The 22,111-nt window shown below is 38.2% G+C and overlaps 1 protein-coding gene across 1 annotated transcript; it reads left to right on the plus strand.

The window, feature by feature from the left end:
- The first annotated feature begins 7,048 nt into the window (after nt 1-7,048).
- On the plus strand, nt 7,049-9,668 carry LOC5576034 (RNA polymerase I-specific transcription initiation factor RRN3). Its single transcript, XM_001655925.2, has 3 exons — nt 7,049-7,914; nt 8,242-8,859; nt 8,923-9,668. Exons 1-3 carry the CDS (start codon nt 7,376-7,378, stop codon nt 9,584-9,586), a joined length of 1,821 nt encoding a protein of 606 aa, XP_001655975.1. The 5' UTR covers nt 7,049-7,375; the 3' UTR covers nt 9,587-9,668.
- The last annotated feature ends 12,443 nt before the right edge of the window (nt 9,669-22,111 follow it).

A 22,111-nucleotide genomic window follows, 5' to 3' on the forward strand; every position in this document is an offset into this window, starting at 1 on the left:
GTTGTAGTGTTTTGTTCAATCTAAGACCCACCCTTTTCCTTATAATTTGTAGTTAAGTTAGGCTGACCATATGGTTATGGACAAAAGAAGGCCAAAAACGGGATACGTTTTAAAAGTCAAATAAAAATGAAAAATGATTTTTGGCAAATTTTAAACCGCGAAGATGCGTAGATTATCGTTCGCGAAGAAGATCCATCGCAACACTGCAGACAACAACCTTACGAACATTCAGTTTATCTAACTGGCCGCCGAGCAGCGACACTGATGTTTGTATTCTACTCACTGATCGCGCAACGCTGGATTCTCAAACTTGTCAAACTTCCAACACAAGTGCATGGAATAATGGTAGTCGAGAGCTGTCAAAACGTATGGACAATAATAAAAAACCAGAGTGGATCTAGATAAGAGTGGCTCTAGATTCCAATGTCAAAATTGGAACAGCGGCGAATTGTCATTTCCATACAAATCCGCGTTCCAATCGAGCAGGAGACCTGTCAAAACTGGAACATGACGTCACTCTTGTTTACAGGCACTCTATAAAAACGTAAATTATCAGCAATTAGGAAACTGGATCGAAAAAGTAGTGATTCAAACGAAATGTAAATAACTTTTTGTTATTAGTTCTCCTTCCATGATGGTTTCTTTGCTTCATGATTTCGTTTTTACTACCACTGAAAAACAGCCATCTATTCTCGCATAATCTGGGATAACGCCCTAAAAGCCATTGGTAACCACTTGTGTAGCTCGTTGTTTCTGAGCAAAAGAATGAATAAGTATCCAAACCAACACCACTGGCAGGTAGAGAATGATCTTTTCTTCTTTATAGCGTTGTTAAAAAACATGTAACTCCATTCAAATGCTCAGAAACAACGAGCTACACACATGGTTACCAATGGCTTTTAGGGCGAGATCAGAAGTTATGCGAGTATTGACTGTTTAACGATAAACTAGTGACGCTCGACGCTCCACCATATTGCATATAACGGAGGTTATTAGATCTAACTTGGAGGTGATGATTTGGAGGTTATTTGGGTCCTAAAGGCCTGTAACAATTTTAGTGCCAAACGCTCAAGTTTAGGCCAAAAACACATGTTTACTCAATTTGTTGATGCTTTTCGTGTGTTTAAGTTCAAAAAACTTTGTTTTAGATTTATTTAAGATTTTGTCACACCCCTTGGCTTAAACTCAAATTTTGGGTGTATTTTGTTTTCCGTGTCCCTTCCGAAATGCCAGATAGGAACAACCCCAGTGTTAAAACTAAAACCCCTGTGGTGTTTTTGCCGACTAAGCGAACGTCAAACATGATCAAAAGTGTCAAGGTTCATTTATGGACGAAATTTTTAAATTAAAGTTAAAATATGATATAGCCGTTATTTGAGCGGGAAAAATTGCTAAAGTCCTTACAGTAACATGCACTTTCGTGTTATCAAATAAAAACAAGATTTCATTAAACATTTTAGGACCCAATTTGGTACTAAATCCCTGTCCCAATTTCAGTACCAACCGCTTAAGTTTAGGCAACAAACACATGTTTACTCAATGTTTAAATGATTTTCGTTTGTTTAAGTCCAAAAAACATTTTTTACGGTTTTTGTCGCATCCCTTGGTTTAACTCAAATTTCGAGTATATTTTGTTTTCCGTGTCCCTTCCGAAATCTCACATCACGGTGGTTTGCGATTACCCTTTAATGGGTGAAAAAATACCCATTATCGAATAGCGTACCGATCTGTCAAAACATGGGTGAATTTGAAAACTCAAAAAGAGTAAAAAAATACCCATTTGTTAAAACCATTGTTGATCTCATAAATGGGTGAAAAATAGTTATGAAGAGCGTACATCAATTTGCAGAGAAAATTATCGTGCTTCTTGATTCTTATTGAATTTTCCATATTATCTTTTTATTAAGTATACAGTATACTGGGATATTCCATAAAAGCGGTAAGTGATGCTCGTTTCGAATATTTATTCAAATAACTAAAGTTGTTGTTTATTTTCAGGAAATTTCAGATTAGTTGGAGGGTTGCACCGGTTTGGCATCACCTTTCATTCCGGCGCAATGTTACATCGATATTTCAGCAAAAAAAGTGCTTAAATATATTTCCCATATGTTCCATATGATAAAATAAACCAAAACTATAATTTCTCAATTGTTTTACTTAACGATAACGTGAATAATCTTCAAATTTGTGATTGTCCTCTCATCATTCTCGAAATGGGTAAATTTTCACCCATTTTTCAATGCGGGAGCGTTTTGCATAAAGGGTAAAAATTTACCCATCCTATGACATAAACTGACTTTACTCTTTAATGAGTAAACCGTGTTTACTCATTAAATGTGGAGAGGCACTTCTAGCGGAAATGGGTAAATTTTTACCCATTAAAGGGTATTCGCAAACCACCGTAGATGGGAAAAACCCCAGTGTTAAAACTAAATGCCCTGTGGCATTTTTGTCGACAAAGTGAACGTCAAATATGATCAAAAGTGTCAAGGTTCATATATGGAATCAATTTTAAAATTAAAGTTTAAATATGCTAAAGCCGTTATTTGAGCTGGGAAAAATGCTAAAGTAGTTGCAAGAACATGCTCTTTCGTATGATGAGATGAAAACAAGAATTCATTAAAAATTTTAGGACCCAATTGGTTATTTGCCGTATTTTATTTTATATGAATACTAATAAAATACTAATATAAATACTTTTGTATCACTCCATAGGCAAATATTTTCAAAGCTAAACGATCACTTCGACATCTGGTGGCCAGTAGAAGAACCTTCAAAAGAGGGGTTTGGGTTGAGAATGCACAGTATGCAGCAATGGAAAGAGCACACAATTTACACTTTTTCTCGGAATAGTTATTTTGTAGGTGATCAGAGATCACTGAAAAACGTAATAAAATTTTTTTTCCTTCGAAAATATCCAGATCCGGTAGGTGTTTATGTATGTTTAGTAGGAGAAAATTGAAAAATTGGTGTTTGGCAACATAGGTTATAAACATCCGGATTCTTTGTTAGTGATTAAATTTGATGTGACATCACACGGATCGCAAAAATAATGGTTTCAAATGATTATGCCAATGGAAGAAAGTTCAAAAATCGATTGACAATTACCAAATTTTTGGGTTGAAAAATTAATTTTGGACGTAAACAAACATTTTCATTGACATTTCTCTCGTTCTCCCCTAGCGACCTCTATGATGGTGAGAACCAAGTTTCTATATTATCTGGATTTTGAGATACACCGATTTCAAACTGACGTTTACTTAAACCGTATATAGTGCGTTCATTAATATGCGACTTTAAGTACATTTGTTGATTTTAACGCATTTTAAAGGGCCTTACTGTAAACAAGACTGTCGAGTATTAATACTTGTTAACAATTGTTCTTTAGAAGATTCTTGCGGAATACATTTTGGTTTGGTGTCGATAGATATCTTTGTTGCAAAATGATAGCATATAAATCACAACTGTTGTACAAAGTACAACATAAGTAAGTCTATGGTACAACAGCTTGACAGCCCGAAGGTTATTGAGAAATCAGCAAACGAGGATCTTCTATAAATTACGACACACTCTCGGAGAAATTATTCACGGAAACGTGACAATCCATACATAATTTAGGAATATCACACGAGAGAGAAGCATTGGAAATGGCCATATTATGTGTGACGTGATTCTTCTGAAGTTTTTGATTTGTTTAAGAGATTTTGTTTGTTTGTTGATTTGTTTAAGAGATTTGTGTTTTAGTTACCCGTAGCATTTGTGGATACCATTATTATTATGAGGCCGCACTTCGCAGTCCAGTAGTGAAAGAAACACACAATAATTGGACTATTTAAAACATCGATTCCAAGCAATAATTCGAACTAGTCCTTTTAGGGCCCATTCACAAATTTCATAAGGGATGGGACACAAATGATGTCACGCTAAATTTCGACTTTTTCGACCCCCTCCCCCCCTTTGTCACGTTTTTTGTATGAGTCCTTCGAAAATTTTCTATGACTTGTTACGCTTGGCTTGACCACCTCCCCCCCCTCCTTGGAGCGTGACGTAATTTGTGCATGACCCCTAACGCTGAAAGGGGTGGGTGGGTGTTCTCGCGATGTTACAGCTCATACAAAATTTGTAGAATATTCATACAAAAATCGTTACGAGGTGGTAGGTAGGTGTCCAAAATGGCCATTTTCGACGTTATGAAATTTGTGAAATAACCCTTATTGTACACGCAGCGAACTGGACTATCGAATTTCATACATTTTGCCTTATGAAAGGTGGAACGATTATTGCAATACGAACGCTTTATGTATCGTTTTAGCATCACTCCACATCAAGGCGTCGATAGGCGCGTGGTGTACGCTCGGGCCTATCGATCGCAAGGTTCTTGGTTCGATTCTAGGATGCCGCGTAAACGCTTTTTGTTTTCAAATTCTGGTTTCATAAGGCAAATTTATGAATTTCAATCCGATTTATTGTGGCGAATTTTCATAAGGGGTTCCTATGATTATCGATAGTCCATTTGCCTGAGTGTATGAACAATGCAGAATACAAATATATACGACATTCACACGTATCAATGCCACGGTATTGAAATAAGCTTAGTCTAGACTATGACAAATGTTTATCTTTCTTTCTTGTGATAGTCAAAAATAAAATAAAATAAAACCTAGACTAGAGTCACGGCTCTCACAAAATTTTAGTTTTTTTTTTTAGGGTTAATTCACAAATTTCATAACGCCGAAAATGGCCATTTTGGACACCTACCCACCAAAGACAAATTAAAGACCTCCATGTCCCTTGCAGTTGCCCAAAATTTTATGGCTCATAAGGTAATCTAGAATGCCGTGAAAAGTGTACTGCGATCTGTCAAGCCTGGGTACCTTTTGTACTACCGAGGGACGAAATGCAGTACTAGAAGTGGTACCCAATCTGAGCTCGAGTGTGACGGACCTGTACCCACCCCCTCGTAACGATTTTGGTATGAATATTCTACAAATTTTGTATGAACTATAACATCGCGAGAACACCCACCCACCCCTTTCAGCGTTATGAAATTTGTGAATGGGCCCTTAGGGCTCATTCATTTATTTCATAACGCAAAAAATGACCATTTTTGACACCCACCCACCCCCTCGTAACGCTTTTTGTATGAATATTCTACAAATCTCGCATAATCTGAGATAACGCCCTAAAAGCCATTGGTAACCACGTGCGTAGCTCGTTGTTTCTGAGCAAACGAATGAATTAGCATCCAAACCAACACCACTGGCAGGTAGAGAATGATCCTTTCTTCACCATGGAGTTGTTAAATAACGTGTAAATCCATTCAAATGCTCAGAAACAACGAGCTACACACATGGTTACCAATGGCTTTTAGGGCGAGATCATAAGTTATGCGAGAAATTTTGTATGAGCTGTAACATCAAGAGGACACCCACCCACCCCCTTAAGCGTTATGAAATTTGTGAATAAGCCCTTATACGAAGTGCGTTAGGGCCTGTTCACAAACTTCATAATGCTGAAGGGGGTGGGTGGGTGTCCTCAAAATGTTACAGCTCTTACAAAATTTGTAAAATATGCATACAAAATGCGTTACGAGAGGGTGGGTGGGTATCAAAATTTACCATTTTTAGCGTTATGAAATTTGTGAATGAACCCTTATAGGCTAATATTTTCAAAGCTGAACGATCACTTCGACATCTGGTGGCTAGTAGGAGAACCGTCATAAAAGAGGTTGGGTTGAGAATGCACCGTGTGCAGCATAGGAAAGAGCACACATTTTACACTTCTGGACAAACATTTGAAAAGGGCCCAAGAGGTCTTGAGCCTCTACTAACACCACTATCAGAAAGATTGGCTTTAGCTCTTCCTGATAGTGGTGTTGGTGAGCGTAATCGAGTTGAATTGGGCTCAACAGCGTCTTGCAAAGTCAATGTTTACCAATGTCGATGTGCCCTTTTGAAATGTTTGTCCAGACTTTTTCTCGGAATAGTTATGTTGTAGACGATCAGAGAGCATTGAAAAACATGATAAACTTTTTTTCCTTCGATAATGTACAGATCCGGTCAGTGCTCATGTACGATTAGTGGGATAAAATTGAAAAATTGGTGTTTGGCTACATAGGTTATAAACTTCCAGATTCTTTGTTTGTGGTTAAATTTGTTATGAAATCACGCGTATCGCAAGAATAAAGCGAAGTGATTATGCCAATGGAAAATAGTTTAATAAATAATTGATTATGAGCTAATTTTTGGGTTCAAAAAATTGAATTTTGGACGTCAACAAACGTTTTCAATGACATTTCTCTCCTTCTTCCCACCTTTATGATGGTGACGCATTGAATTTGCCTATGGAGGGGGGAAGTGGTCAATTTTTTCACTAGCTACATTCTCTGTGCAGCACTATTCACTCAGAAACGCGGGAAGTCACAAAATGACTAAATTTCAGTAATTGATGACTATTTTCTATCTGCCTCTCCTTTACCCTGCAGGGAATTTTATTCCTATTTGTCAATTCACCCTGGTTCAAGCATCGCTAAGCCTGAACCCAGTCGAAATGATAGTTAGTGTGAAAATTCACAGCACAATGAAAGAGAGGCAGATAGAAAATAGTCATTAATGCATAAACTTTAGTAATTTTGTGACTATTTTTATTTCTCCGTGTTCGACTCTTTTTTTATCGGTGTATACACCGTGTATACATATATCAAGCGTGTGCTAGAATAAGGGCGTAAGTCGCATGATCAATTTCTCTTCATCGATCCTCTCTTCTATGAATAAAGGTGACAAGATGCAAGTTTGTTAGCATTTTTTCACCTCGGGACGCAAGATTGCATTGCTGCCAATCAGTCTGAAGTGAAATAATGCCAACAAACCCGCATCTTGTCACCTTTATTCACAGAAGAGAGGATCGATGAAGAGAAATCGATCATGCGACTTACGCCCTTATTCTAGCACACGCTTGATATGTGATTCAAGCCACGTGGGTCAGTGTGGTGAATACGAAAGCGAATCAAAACAAACATCGAATAAAGAAAGGAAGAAATAAAAACCGCGAAAACGTCAAATTTTGCATCGAGAGTGAGGTGAAAAAATCTGTAACGTGTTAAAACGTGCTCGGGTGGCGTGAAAACCCGTGTTAATTCAGTTTTAATTTGTATAAAAGTTGTGAATATTTCACAAGTTGGTACAATTCGAGTGTGACAAATCGTGCGTGAGACATCCGGATCAAAATTACTCGGTTCGGATCGTTATCTGTGTGAAATTCAGTTTGTCATCTATACCCGCTACCGCTGCTGCCGAAATAGCCTTGAAACAGCTTCCGGGGATTGGAGGATCTCTTCGCCGGAATCCGGATTACGGTTTCATTTGGTCATGTTAGAATGTCTGTCACAGCGGATAAACGTCGTATTTCATCAATTTTAAAACCCTACCCCAGTTTGGACGGTTCGAAGCTGAACGGCAGCTTATCGCAGAATAAGGTACATTTCGATGACCTCTCAGTGGAGTCTGTCCTGCAAGATGCCCTGGAAAGCAATCGACTGCAGCGCTTCGAACATCTCCTGGCGGCCATCAAGGAGGAACAGTTCGACGATGGGAAGTTCCAGCAGGTCTTCATCGAATCGAAACGAAGCGTCTACATGTTGAATGCCAACTTTGGGATGCTGGTCGAGGCTCTCCTGTCGGTAAACTGGGTAGTTCGAAGCGAAACGGCACGGGAAATCTATATGGACTTTGTGATAGAACTGCTGGTGGCTCACAGTAATTATACGTCGTTGGCCGTATCGAAGCTGGTGCAACTGTTCGTGCCAAAGGATGAAGAACGAACCGGTTGGATTTACGGCGTTCCGAGTGAGGATGTGCTGAAGGTGCTATCGCCGATTCATGAATTGATCGAAAGACTGAAGAATGTCATTCCGATGTGAGTACCGTTCGCTTTTGAAACCGAATTTTTCGCTCAAAACATACTTTGGCAAAAGATGTCTGCCTAATCAAGATTTCTGTTAGGACACCTTAAGATATATTGGATCAAATCATGTCTAATTAGTTCAAGTTTTAAAGAATGTTCCAGTGTAAGGGCCAGCTCGACTCTTTTTCTATATGTTGTAGGTAATCGATGGGATTTTGAAAAATAAGAAATACATGTTGATTTGAGATGTTTGAAAAAGCCTCAGGAGTAACCACCACTAATTGATCCATAACTGTGGAATTGTAGGTTTTAATTCAAGAATTTCCGTTTTATTTCCAGGATATTTAATGTAATACTAGTGCAGTTGAGAAAGCAGTTTCCGTACTTCAAGAAGCCAATGCATGTAATCTGTGGATACCTACATAATGTATTATGGATGACAGAACACTCGTCCATGTTTTCCGAAGAGCTGTTGGAGATCATTTTTAACAGATTGCTTACAATCGATGTAAATACTCCGCGTAACGAAATCGAGGATGCTGAATTTCCAGACGATGATCAGATTTTCTCGATGGATGAGGATCCAGCAGTGATAGACGAAGATGATAATGACGATATTATCATGAAGTTGCCGATTGCGGAGACTCTGGATTGTTGCATGCAGAAAATGTTCAAGTACATCGAACAACGGGCAACGTCAGAAAATACAAGCGATGCCGATAGGATGTTCAAAATTTTGCTAGCTTTGTTCGATAAGCACATTCTTCCTACGCACAATACGCATCATGTACAGTTCTTAGTGTTTTATATCTGCAGTTTTAAGCAATCGTACGTCGAATATTTTATCACGTATTTGTGGAAACAGGTGTGCAATCCAAATGTGTCGACTCCGATGCGACAGGCTGCTGTGGGATACATTGCTAGCATGCTGGCACGTGCAAAATATGTTCCTCTAGTGTAAGTTTGAGTAACCGATGTGATGATCTGACAAAGTGCTAACAATTTCTTTGTATATTTCAGTCTTTTGAAATCTACCTTACAAGAATTCTCCTACTGGGTGCATAATTACATCCAACGGATGGATTCGATGCATTATAATCAATCGTTGAAAGCGCACATGGTGTTCTATTCGGTGTGCCAGGCGATCTTCTACGTGGTTGCATTCCGCAGTAAGCATCTTACGTCCAATGCAAAAAATCTCACTTTCCTACAAAGCCTGCAGCTGTCATCCATCGTTACCTGCCATCTCAATCCGTTGAGAGTTTGTCTACCGGCAGTGGCCACGGCGTTTGCGGGTGTAACCCGTGCTCACCAGCTGGCCTACTGTCACACGATATTGGAGAGAAATGCACGCCGAAAGCTTGCAACCGTCTACAAGAACGAATCCCAAACCCCAGAAGAATGTCTAGACACGTTCTTCCCGTTCGATCCGTACATGCTTAAGAAATCGGGCAAGCGGATCGAACCAATCTTCCTGCAATATCAAGCCTGCGAGGTAGACGAAGACCAGGGTATCAATTCCTCGGAAGCGAGGGGCCGCAAACGCTACGAATCAACCTCGGAAGATGTGGACGATTTCATTCTGGAGAGCAAACGACTGAAGAATTGTCACGGCGGAGGCCAGGAAGCCGGAGAGTTACACTTTACATATTCTTACGGCGTGTCGCCCGGCTTCCATAGCTAGATGTGCGAATAAATCGGCTTTACTATCACACGGTATTGTACATAGATCATTACCCCATTACACACTTTTGTATTATAATCGATTAGACAACTTTTTTCACTTATATCACAGCATAATAGGGAGCATAATTTGAGAACGATAATTGTTTTCCAACGCGCGTATGAGTCGAAACAAAAAAGTTGGAGTTCAAAATAGGTACCTATTTAGAAAGTGTAATGAGTTACTTTAATGAGTGTTATGAGTTTTTTGAATCTCCATATAAGATTATACTGCCACACAGTGTTTAATATCCTCCACAGTACCAACACTACAACATCTAGCCGTTCAAGAACAGAGCGTTAGGCAAAAATTCGTCGTTTCGATAGTGTTGTTCACACATGGCCCTCTGTTAGTTTTTAACTTCTAATAATTTCTCTCAGTAGTAGTTTTTGATCCGTTGAATCTGTTGCATGCTACTTTGTGGGCGAGCGACGATATTCGGATCGTGTCCGTTTCGCATAGTAACCGCACTATCGGTATCGATCATCCGTGTATATGTTCACGCATTCATTTAAAATTATATCTTTATCGTTTACTAAAACGAATCCTTTCCCATATCCCATATCCAAACGGCCGAATAATAACTCAATATTCGGCCAACTAAAACCTCAAAATTCGGCCGTATAACACCCATATATTCGTCTAATTTTTCGAAAACTACATTTTCAATTTTGATCTACAACAAAAAAGCAAGTTTTTTTTTCAATAGGAAACACTTCCAAGGTGAAGAATTGAACGGAATGATCGTTTTATTGAGCTTTTCAAATCGATCGAAGAAATTATCGTATTGTGTATTTCTTTAACCACTCGACTGCGAAGTGCGACCTTCTAAGTACGAAAGTGTGAATAAAAGTGCGGGATTGCATCGAATCATGTTGGTATCTTCAGAGCACTTATTCTCTGATTTTTACGACACCTTTCCGATTTGATGCCGCCATTGCGCACTTTTATTAGCGTGTCCGCACTTGTAAAAACTTTTGCGATAGTCTAGTGGTGAAATAAAGCTCTAAGGATTTGATTTTCTGAAGTTGAGGAGTTGTATCTTATTAATAATTAACAATTGATGGTATTATTTATCCATTTATTTTTTTTAAGAAACTCGGGTAATACTTCACTTGATTCGTCATCCGGCTTCTGGAAGTGCTTTATAGAAATTGGAGCAAATATACCACCGCAGACCACTGACTCGCATAATAAAGGAAGAACGTGATCGTGTGGGCTACGTGGCCGTGCGGTTAGTGTTACTAAACATATAGCCGTATCGATCCAAGGAATGTCGGTTCGATTCCCGCTTTAGTCCGGAAAACTTTTCGTCAGCAACGTTTTCCGACTGTTCCGCTGGTCGTTGCATGCTAGTTCGTTGTCTAGTGTGGTGCTTCCTTCAAAGGGCATAACCGTCCACTGAAAGCATTACGGTTTGGTGTCTTTGAAGTGTCGTAAAAAATATCGAAGCTGTGGATAGCCCTGACAGTAGTCGCCTTAATGCCGTAGAACAGAAAAATTCTCCATAGAATCCACCAAATTTGTTTTTTTACATTTTTCATTGTGTGAAACATAATGTTTTATTACATTTTATTTTATTATGTTATTATTCGGCCTATTCGGCCGAATAACGGATTTCATTATTCGGCAGACCGAATATTCGGCAAAATCAATATAATCGAGATATTCGGCCCGAATATTCGGTACATCTCTACTCCTCGGCTTCCATAAAGCAAGTAACACGTCAACATTTCCCTCCCATTCCCAAATTGACCTGCATTCGGACGCAGCCGGCGCCGGTATTGTTTGTTATAATAATGAGAGCACCAGTACTTATACATTGAAGATGCTACTGATCCTGAGTAGCATCTGTTGGTTCCCTGTGTAAGTACAACTGTTCTTGCAATGACGGAGTAGCAACTTCGGGCGGTCAATCATGCATGGGAAAAAAAATCTATAGTAAAAACTACTATTTTAGCTGACTACGCTCATTCTTAAAATTACCATGGAATTTCGGCACATATTACTATGTTTATTAGACTGGCCCTAATACAAAAATGTTGTAAAACTCAACGGGGCACCCCCTAGATATGTGCGTTAGGGTAAGAAAAAAGCGCTCACAAAATTTCAACTCGATTGGTTGCTCCACCAGCTGGCGCATTCAATTTGAAGTTTGTATGGAATATTCGTTCAAAATATATTGAGAATTGACCCAATGTCACTGTTTCGTTTTGTATACTAGATAATTGCGTTCAATTAAGCCCAGAACGACAAATACCCTAGTTGATACCCTAATGAACATAATTGCAGAAGGTTGTATCAAGATTTAAGCTCGTTTTCATTACCATTTCACTGCCCATAACTGCAAAACAGTCACATTCGACATTTTTGACAAAATGGAGTTAATACCATGTAGAGTCATCAAATGACAAATACTTTCGATCAACTTACTGAAATCTGTGAGATTGTTCTAGAAAATTTGAAAAAAAAACCAAGTTGTTTTGTCACATTGGCAATTGTAACCGCATAACAGTCACATTGAGATTATACATGAGCCTCAAGATGCAGTAGCAACGAAATTTCCATCAGAATTTTTTTCTGGCTATTCATCCAATATGCGATATGAGATGTACAAAATTTCAGCCTCAAATAAGCACTTTTAAATTCCTAGTGATTTTTTGAAATTTTGGTTTCCCCCCATACTGCAATAAAATGGAAACTTGTTATCCATTTTACTCAATGCCTACTTTTGTCGAATGTTACAAATATGCAGTTATGGGCAGTTCAGTTATTGAAAATTAGGCTTAGATCAGCCTCCCGTACAGTCACATATTGGCATGCGCCTTGTGCAGCAGCTCGCCCAGCGTCATAGGTGGCTATGATGCGCTTAGTGGCTATGTTGAGGAAATACAAAGCAGTATAGCATGAGCTTAACAAATCTACTTCAAATAGTTAAAACACCAATTTTAACAATTTTAATCATGATAAAACCTTCTACAATATTGTTTGCTATGGTATCAAGTAGGGTATTTAACATTCTGGGTGCAATTGAACGCGATCAACGATTTTCCTGGACCAAACATTAGATGATGCGCTGAATCCCATATGTTTGAGCTGAAAATCCCATATTAACTTCAATTCAAATGCGCCAGCTCATTGAACGACCAAATGAGCTGAAACTTTCAGGAACTCTTCTTCTAAGGAATAATTCTGGAGGGTGCCCCGTGGAATTATACAACTTTAATTTTCGCCCATACTAAGCTGGGCCAGTCTAATGTTTATAGTAGCGTGATGGGTGCCGGTACATTTGACAGAAACCATATTCGATATCCTGATTTCGACTACAGACATGGTAGAATTGAGCGCATTTCTGGTCTGCTGAAAACTTCCGGTGCAAGCGCTTAACTTAACCCCCTAAAATGGTAGTTTTTACCGCACAATTTTTTTGCGTGTGCTTTATTATTATGCTCATGCTCTAATAATCGTGCTTATTCTGCGTGGCGTATGAGTCGAGACGACGTGAGTGAGGTGAGACGACCTTGAGTGAGGTGAGACGACTAATGTTAATCAAATGGGAGCGAGTCAACAATTGTCACCTCATTCGACTCGTCTCACCTCACACGCCGCGCAGAATAAGCACAAATTTCTCTCATGGCTCGCTTGCGATTCTATCCATCATATTCTACATTACTTTCCTTACCCCTTCCACTTTCCACTTTGAGTAGCATCGCGTTCCGAAAAAGTTAATAAATGCTTATTGGCTTGGAAAAAAAAAAACACAAAACTACTTAGGTTTCCTATAAATCACGACTTATGGATTATTAAAAGTATGGTTGGATTAAACGCTTAAGAGGAAAATAACCGCCATCGTTCTACAATTTTTTATTTTATCCAAAACGAACGCTGGGTTTGTGATTACTATCTATCTATAATGCAGTGAAATGATTTTCATAAAGATTTCTTAAAAGTTGAACGATTTCATTTTTGATGATGGCTGACAAGAAGAACGAGAACTTAGAGCGATGGAAGAGCTGCTACGCGCTAAGGACTCACGGAAGTTTTACGAGAAGCTGAACCGTTCGCGCAAAAGCTATCTGGCACAAGCCGACTTGTGCAGAGACTGTAACGGAAATAAAGTGGTCGAAAAGTAGTAACAGCAGTACGACGAGCACCCTCATGGTGATGTGGCCAGTAGCGAAGGTGGCCCGGAAATTAATTAGGGAGTTCGCGTGAGGTAGAAATGGAGATTGGACGGTTGAAAAGCTGGAGCTGGAGTGGATCAACTACCGAGCGAGCTGGTAAAAAACGGTGGTGGAGAGTCCAGTGGGCAAGAGCGCTGCATTGGGTTTTTTACTAGATTTGGAAGGATGAAGATGAAGTATCACCGGAAATGTGGATGGAAGGTGTCGTCTGCCCCATATACAAAAAGGGCGGCAAATTTTATGCCGCCCTCAATCACCAAGTGCTAGAGAATTCGTTGGGCAATATCCAGCAAGATTGATGGGCTAACGAGCTACAAAGGACCAGATATTCGACCTCCGCCAGGTGTTGTAGAAATGTCGCGAATATAATGTATACTCATACATAATTCATTCATCGATTTTAAAGCGGCCCATGATACAATCGATCGAGATCAGCTATGGCAGATTATGCACGAATATGGTTTCTCGGACAAACTGATAAGATTGATCAAGGCGATGATGGAACGAGGCTTGTGCGCAGTCCGAGTATCAGGGACACTCTTGAGTCCCCTCGAATCTCGCAGAAGGCTACGGCAAAATTATGACCTTCCATGTTTACTGTTCAACATTGCGTTAGAGGGTGTGAAGAAGAGCGGGAATAGACACAAGTGGCACGAACTTCAGGAAGTCCGTTCAGCTACTTGGTGTCGTCGACGTCATTGATATTGTAGCACGGAACTTTGAGACGATTGGCTAGGATGAGCTAGGTGAATCGGACTCCAATCCAGAGACCTAGAAATCGCGTCTAGTTTGGACTCAGCAGAACTGCAATCGAGCAAAGTTCGCACGAAGTTAACCATCTACAAGACACGGATTAGACCGGTACTCCTCTATGGGCACGAAACAAGGTCATTACGTGTAGAGGATCAAGAATTGCACCAGCTGCTGGGAGAACCAACTCGACGAAAATGGTTCATATTAAGGATGCTCTGCGGACCCTTCGCAGAATGTGTGACTCACGACAGACACCCCACAGAATTAGATGCCCATCCAAACACAACGCTTTCTATATATATCCAATGCCTAGCCCGAGAGCGCATTGTTTTTTAGGTATAGGAATAGCACACTACACTAGCCAGCAACTGCGCTGGCTGAGGTTTCTATTGTGTGGGCTTCCAATGGGTCGCGACGTTCTCAAACGACCGGTTACGGAACCTGAGTCCGTTGCTCGATAAATACTTGTTTTTTTTGGGTCGTTTGAGAACGACGCGACCCATTGGAAGCCCACACAATAGCAACCTCAGCCAGCGCAGTTGCTGGCTAGTGTAGTGTGCTATTCCTATACCTAAAAAACAATGCGCTCTCGGGCTAGGCATTGGATATATATAGAAAGCGTTGTGTTTGGATGGGCATCTAATTCTTCCGAAAGAGGTGCACTTTGCGAAAAAGGACCACGTGATTATTGAGCTGAAATCGAATTGGGTCCTAAAATTTTTAATGAAATCTTGTTTTTATTTAATAACACGAAAAAGCATGTTATTGTAACTACTTTAGCAATTTTTCCCGCTCAAATAATGGCTATATAATGTTTAAACTTTAATTTGAAAATTTGGTCCATAAATGAATCTTGACACTTTTGATCATGTTTGACGTTCGCTTAGTCGACAAAAACACCACAGGGGTTTTAGTTCGACCACTGGGGCTGTTCCTATCTGACATTTCGTAAGGGACACGTAAAACAAAATACACCCAAAATTTGAGTTTAAGCCAAAGGATGTGGCAAAATCTAAAAAAATGTTTTTTGGGCTTAAACCAACGGAAAACATTAGAAAATTGAGTAAACATGTGTTTTTGGTCTAAACTTAAGCGTTTGGCACTAAAATTGGGGCAGGGCTTTAGGACCCTATTCAGGTTAACTTCTGCGTTCATGAGTCCTCTCATGGCGTTGTGGTAACGCGCCCCAACTAGAGATCGGGGAGTCTTGAGTTCGATTCTCACTGAGAAGACGTGTAACTTTTTCGCAAATCTTCACATCAATTTGTCCATCTAATCCAATTGAAAATTATATGTAATGTTTAGCTTTTCGGTAGTTGTTAAACTTCCACTCGGCTGGTTGGCCGTAAACCACGATTCATAATTAAAAAAAACAAGTACATTTATCTGTTAATTCTATTAAAACATAGTCAACATCACTACACAAGAAAATATATTCCGTTTATTTAACCACAGTTGTAGTATTTATGAGTAGAAACTTTCTTGATTTGACAATTTTAGCATTCTACTTTTGACCAAACCTTGTTGTACGGTGGGTGTCACTGATTGAAATACAATGCGGATGTAGTGGGTGCTACCATGGACATGGTCACATTTACTGCACTGCTCAGTGATTTGTACCAGATTATAGTAAATTGAACAGATTTTTGTAGTCGGTTGAAAATCGTTGGTGCAGTTCTTAATTCTTCCATGGATTCGGTAGATTATACAACAGAATTTGTTTGCGTGTAGTAATACACGCGGTGCGGTAAAAACTACCATTTTAGGGGTTAACTTAAGCGCTCGCACCGGCAATTTTCAGCAGACCAGAAATGCGCTCGTTTTTACCATCTTTGTAGATGAAATCAGATTGATGGAAATGATTTCTTTCTAATCTACCAGTAGTATGGTGGGATGTACCGTAAACATAGTAAATTGGTCTGAAATTCTATGGTAGTTTTAAGAATGGGCGGAGTCAGCTAAAATAGTTATTTTTACCACAGATTTTTTTACCCGTGTAGGCTAACCAAAGACGAAATAAAGACCTCCATGTTCCTTGCAGTTGCCTTTAATTTTATGCCACATAAGGCAATAGAGCAAAATCTAGAATGCCGTGAAAAGTGTACTGCTATCTGTCAAACTTGGGTACTTTTTCCAGTACCGAGGGACCGAATGCACTGCAGTACTAAAAGTGGTACCCATTCTGAACCCGAATGCTATGTCTCCATTCGTCTCTGGGCAAACGTTTTCAATGCTTGATAATTTAAATTACGTGCTTATAAATGTGTTGGTTAGAGAAATTGATTGAACAACTTATGAACATTGATAACGAAATTCTTCATAAAAATCATTAGTTTAACTTATAAATTTCAACAATACTCGTTATGTCGCCAAATCATAATTATTTCTTAAGAAATAATTAATTATATTTTGTCTCAGTGTAATTTCACGAGCACAAATCAAGGTGTTTCCAAATTTCACTTAGTCAGAACACTTGGTAGTCTTAACCGGCTTAACCTCCTGATTCAAAAAAAAAAAGCTTTTTTGTTGAGAGAACTTTGATAAATGACATAGAGTGAGTATACGTTTTCATACAGGTGCACATTTTTTCCATGAAAGTCAGGTGCTATTTATCTAAGAACCTGCCATTGATTCACAACCTCATTTTGTTCAAAAAATCATCGAAATAATAAGTTTTGATTAAAATTTAGGCTACCTTTGCACTCATAGCTGCGCTATCGTACCTATAGATAGCACTGATAAGAGAACATATTTTTTGTTAAACTAAAGAGAGGAAATATTGTGATTTTTTTTTTATTTGCATCAATCGAAAGCTTTCAATTGGCTTGTTTTTTACATATTCTGATTCTTCGTTAAAAACTGAGCCAGAATCCGTGCCCTGGAACTATTTTTAAAAACGTTTAAATTTAGTATGGAAATCGCGTTTGGCTAATTTTACTTCTGGACTAACTGTCATTATGTAAATTAAAATGTCATTGAGTCGACCGACTGAAATCTTTTCTAATCATTTACTATATCAAAATTTAGATATCTAAGCGCAATAAAATTGTGTTACACTTAGAAAAATGTGTTCTTCTAATCAAGCTACCAAAAACTGTGAATTTTCCATCACTAGAGAAACCAATTTATCTTCTGTGTAAATAAAAATGGAATGGTGTTTGCATGTCACGAAATGGCTTGCAAACGGGCAACCAGATTTTGAAAATTCATTTATCAAAGTGTTGGAGAAGTGTTCCGACGTGTTTGTGTGCACAAACATTATAGTAAATATTCAACAGGAAGTAGTAAATTGGGTTTATTCTACGAGTGGCGTAAGGTGAGAATTGTCGATCTCGTATAGCGAGGTGACAATTCTCGACTCGAGTGAAGTGACTCTCCATTTGATTTACACGGCAAGTCACTTCACTCGAGTCGGGAATTGTCACCTCGCTATACGAGACCGACAATTGGGTCCTAAAATTTTTAATGAAATCTTGTTTTTATTTAATAACACGAAAGAGCATGTTACTCTAACTACTTTAGCAATTTTTCCCGCTCAAATAATGGCTATATCATGTTTAAACTTTAATTTAAAAATTTGATCCATAAATGAACCTTGACACTTTTGATCATGTTTGACGTTCGCTTAGTCGACAAAAACACCACAGGGGTTTTAGTTCGACCACTGGGGTTGTTCCTATCTGACATTTCGTAAGGGACACGGAAAACAAAATACACCCAAAATTTGAGTTTAAGCCAAAGGATGTGACAAAATCTAAAAAAATGTTTTTTGGGCTTAAACCAACGGAAAACATTAGAAAATTGAGTAAACATGTGTTTTTGGCTTAAACTTAAGCTTTTGGCACTAAAATTGGGACAGGGCTTTAGGACCCTATTCTCACCTCACTTTACTCGTAGAATAAACCCAAATATGAAAAAACAAACGGGACAACACTTGAAGATGGGATGGAAGGTCATTACTTCGCGTTCACTCTTCACTTCCCCTCCTATGAAAATTTATGTACAATAATCGACCCTAAGTTTAACTATCTATATTTATAGGGGGTCATGCACAAATGACGTCACGATCCGAGGGGGGAGGGGGTCAAGCCAAGCGTGACAAGCCTTACAAATATTTCGGAGGACTCATACAAAAAACGTAACAAAGAGGCCCCCAAAAAGTTGAAATTTAGCGTGACATAGTTTGTGTACCATCCCTAGTTACAAAAGTCGTTCTGAGCTTATTAAAATGTCGTTCGTTAATTTTATTATAATGATCTTTTATGTACATCCGTCGAACCATTCTGAATGGCCGTTGTGAGTGTATCACCATGAACTTCTTACATGCAATGAAGCGGGATTGTCCTATATTGAAACATCAAAGTTTTCGTTCTTCGGATTATTTTTTTTTGTTGCGCTAGATATTGAAGTTTTGTTGAAGTACTGAATTCAATTTACTTCAGTGCCGTACATGACGTACAGAGATCATTGCCATGGAGTTTGTCGTAAGCTGCATGGTGATTATTATCGTGAGAGCGAATTTTGTATGACTTCAGTGTAGGCTAATACTGCAATATAGCATGTAACAATCACTAACAATTCTTCTCTCCTTATTCGTGTTTTCATATCTAACCCGACATTACTACGAGGAATATTTCATCGGAGAGGAAGAACATCCCTTATCATGGCAGCGTAATGGCCTAGAAAACGATGAGTACCACCTTTAGTAAACATTTTTTTTTATTAATTGAAAGGTAAATCGATTAACTAATTATTTAACTAACAACAAATTCTTTCCACAGCACAATTTACATACACCACACAAAATTCCCCTTTCCAATATCCTCAGGCAAAACACCTTAGTACCGCTATACTGCCCATAACTGCATAACAGTCACATTCGATATTTTTGACAAATTGGAGATAATACAATGGAGAGTCATCAAATGATAAATACTTTCGATCAACTTAATAAAATCTGTGAAATTGTTCTTGAAAATTCGAAAAAAATACCAAGTTGTTTTGTCACATTGGTAATTATAACCGCATAGCAGTCACATTGAGATTATAAATGAGCCTCGTAATGTAATAGCAATGAAATATCTATCAGAATTATTTTCTGACTATTCACCTAGTATGCGATATGAGTTGTACAAAACATCAGCCTCAAATAAGCACTTTTGAGTTCCTGGTAATTTTTTTTGAAATTTTAGTTTCCTCCCATACTGCCATGAAATGCACACTTAGTATTTAATTTACTCAATGCCTACTTTTGTCGAATGTTACAAATATGCAGTTATGGGCAGTATATGTATGACTTATTCATGTTCTATTGACCATGCATCATTTACACGTGTAGTGGAAGTCTAGAGTAGAAGCAAAATTTAAGAAACCTTCTGGTCGAAGATATTGCGTTGCGCACTTTCCATACTCCTGAACTCCGGTGTATTATGGAAGGTGTGAGTTTTCAAACTTATGCTGGAGACATGGCCCCTGACCCTCTTGTACATTAATTATTCAAAAAAAAAGTTTAAGGATAAAAATAACAGAGGCGTCCCGTGAGGAATTTGATTACCTGTGCACTGACTCGCACAAACCGTTTATTTTGAATTATGAATACGAATTTTTCAATTGATTTTTTAAAATGTATTCCAGCTTAAAATGTAATTTCTTCTTAAAATGTAATTTCCAATACTGTATGCAATCTTGAAGTGTCTGGAAACTATTATATTTGTTGCTCATTGGACGTATTTTTTGTTTGTTTTCTTCGTTTCATTCACTAGTAGTAAGTCTTAAGAATTTTGGATGATTCCAATATACAATGTTTAGGGACAAGAAAAATTCTCAAAATTTCGCTGATATCAAGGCAATGAAAGAAAAATTTTGCGTATTAATCGCGGCCCCATAGTTTGATAATATTTGACATAAAAATGTATATTTACAGTAAAAATGACCTTTATATGCGTAAATTTCAAGCATGTTTTGTATTTTGCGAAGTTTAATATCATATTATCAATACAAAATATAAAGCAAGAAGAAAGACGTTTAACTTGGAACTAAACGATTAGCACATTTTTTTATATGAAACTCGGCTTACAAATAAATAAACCATTCTTATGAGCAAAAATCTGAACTTTTCTGAGATTATCATATAAACTTTCAGAATTCAACTATTTACGCGTTATTTTCCAAGTTTCGCGATGAAGGATAAATTCCGTGGATTTCGTGACTTTCGCGAAATTCCGAATCTCCATTATTCCTAACGTTGTTATTCTATATAATAATTCTTATTATTTACAGCTTGTCAATTGTATCACGATATCTTAGCTTTTCGACGATGTCCAGCGCTGGTACATCTCTTTGTATACTTTTGTTGATACATCAAAGCTTTTAAGTGAAATGATGACTGACTGTTGAACGCTGAAACCCACTTTACGCCCACCGCAATTTATCAGTTGTCGGTCTATTGAGCAAGAAAAACTATATTCACATATAATATAAATCAATTCAAAGCCATAAATCAATTCAAAGCCATATAAATTTTGTGTATTTAATAAGATAAATCAATTTGGCCAATACGTTTATAACATCTAGTTTTGGTTCCAATCAATATTGCGCCTACTATCGCGCGACACCTGGAAGCTCCATGCAACATATATACACACAAAGCATGTATGGCGTTAACGCTTTCTCTTCCAACAGCAGACGTCGTGACGCCAATTGCGCGCGCTTTCTCAATTCTTGCAAACCAATGCGAGCGTCATGGGCAATTTCTCTCTCGGGTGCACAAATTGGAGTGAACCAGATTTTACCTATACAACGCCACTGTTGCTCTAGAAATGCCAATACAAATGCACATTCCTGCTGTGTCCATACACGCTATTTTCGTGCACAAGAAAGAGTGCACGGCTGAAATGTACATTCTCTGCAATACGATGGAGACTAGACCTATTCAAATGTCTGGAAGTTCCTCAGTCAACCAATATTTTGATTTTTCATGTCAAAATAAACTTGTGGTCAAAATTTCAGTCAATTTGGAGAAAATTTAGATGTGCTTCAAATCAATTATGTGTTTTTGGACTGTTTTCAAGTTTGAAAATTCATAACTACTGAACGGAACATTAAAACTTATCGGAAATACCTCTACATAGTAGTTTATTCAATTGTACGAACTTTTGTTGAACACGGTTTTATGATTGGAGCAAGTTTAAACATAGTTTGGATAAGGTTTGTGCTTAAAGGTTCTTGAAATTCACTATTTTTAGGGAGTGTTCTCTCCGAAAAACATACCTGTTTGAAAATTTTGGATTTTGAATTTCCAGAACATGATGACTATGTATTTCTAAAACTCAATCCCGGTTAAAGATACCTTTTATCTTTAGAAAATAAATTGTAAAAAATAGGCAATTAGGAAGCACATTCGTAAATCCGCTGTGGGTGAGCCAAGAACTCCACCGTGAGCTTCAAGGAACGTAAAAAATGAACACGTTAGCACTGCTTTTTCACAGTCAATGATAATGATTGTTTTCAAATCGTTCTGAATAGTCAGTGAAATACGATCCAAACAATC

Source organism: Aedes aegypti, chromosome 2 (assembly GCF_002204515.2).
Source record: "Aedes aegypti strain LVP_AGWG chromosome 2, AaegL5.0 Primary Assembly, whole genome shotgun sequence".
Lineage (NCBI taxonomy): Eukaryota > Metazoa > Arthropoda > Insecta > Diptera > Culicidae > Aedes > Aedes aegypti.

Bases quoted from the DNA above. Each gene is read 5' to 3' on its own strand.
- LOC5576034 (XM_001655925.2), top strand. From the start codon at position 7,376: ATGTCTGTCACAGCGGATAAACGTCGTATTTCATCAATTTTAAAACCC. The intron at 7,915-8,241 runs GTGAGTACCGTT...TTTTATTTCCAG, and splicing joins CTGAAGAATGTCATTCCGAT to GATATTTAATGTAATACTAG. The intron at 8,860-8,922 runs GTAAGTTTGAGT...TGTATATTTCAG, and splicing joins GCAAAATATGTTCCTCTAGT to TCTTTTGAAATCTACCTTAC.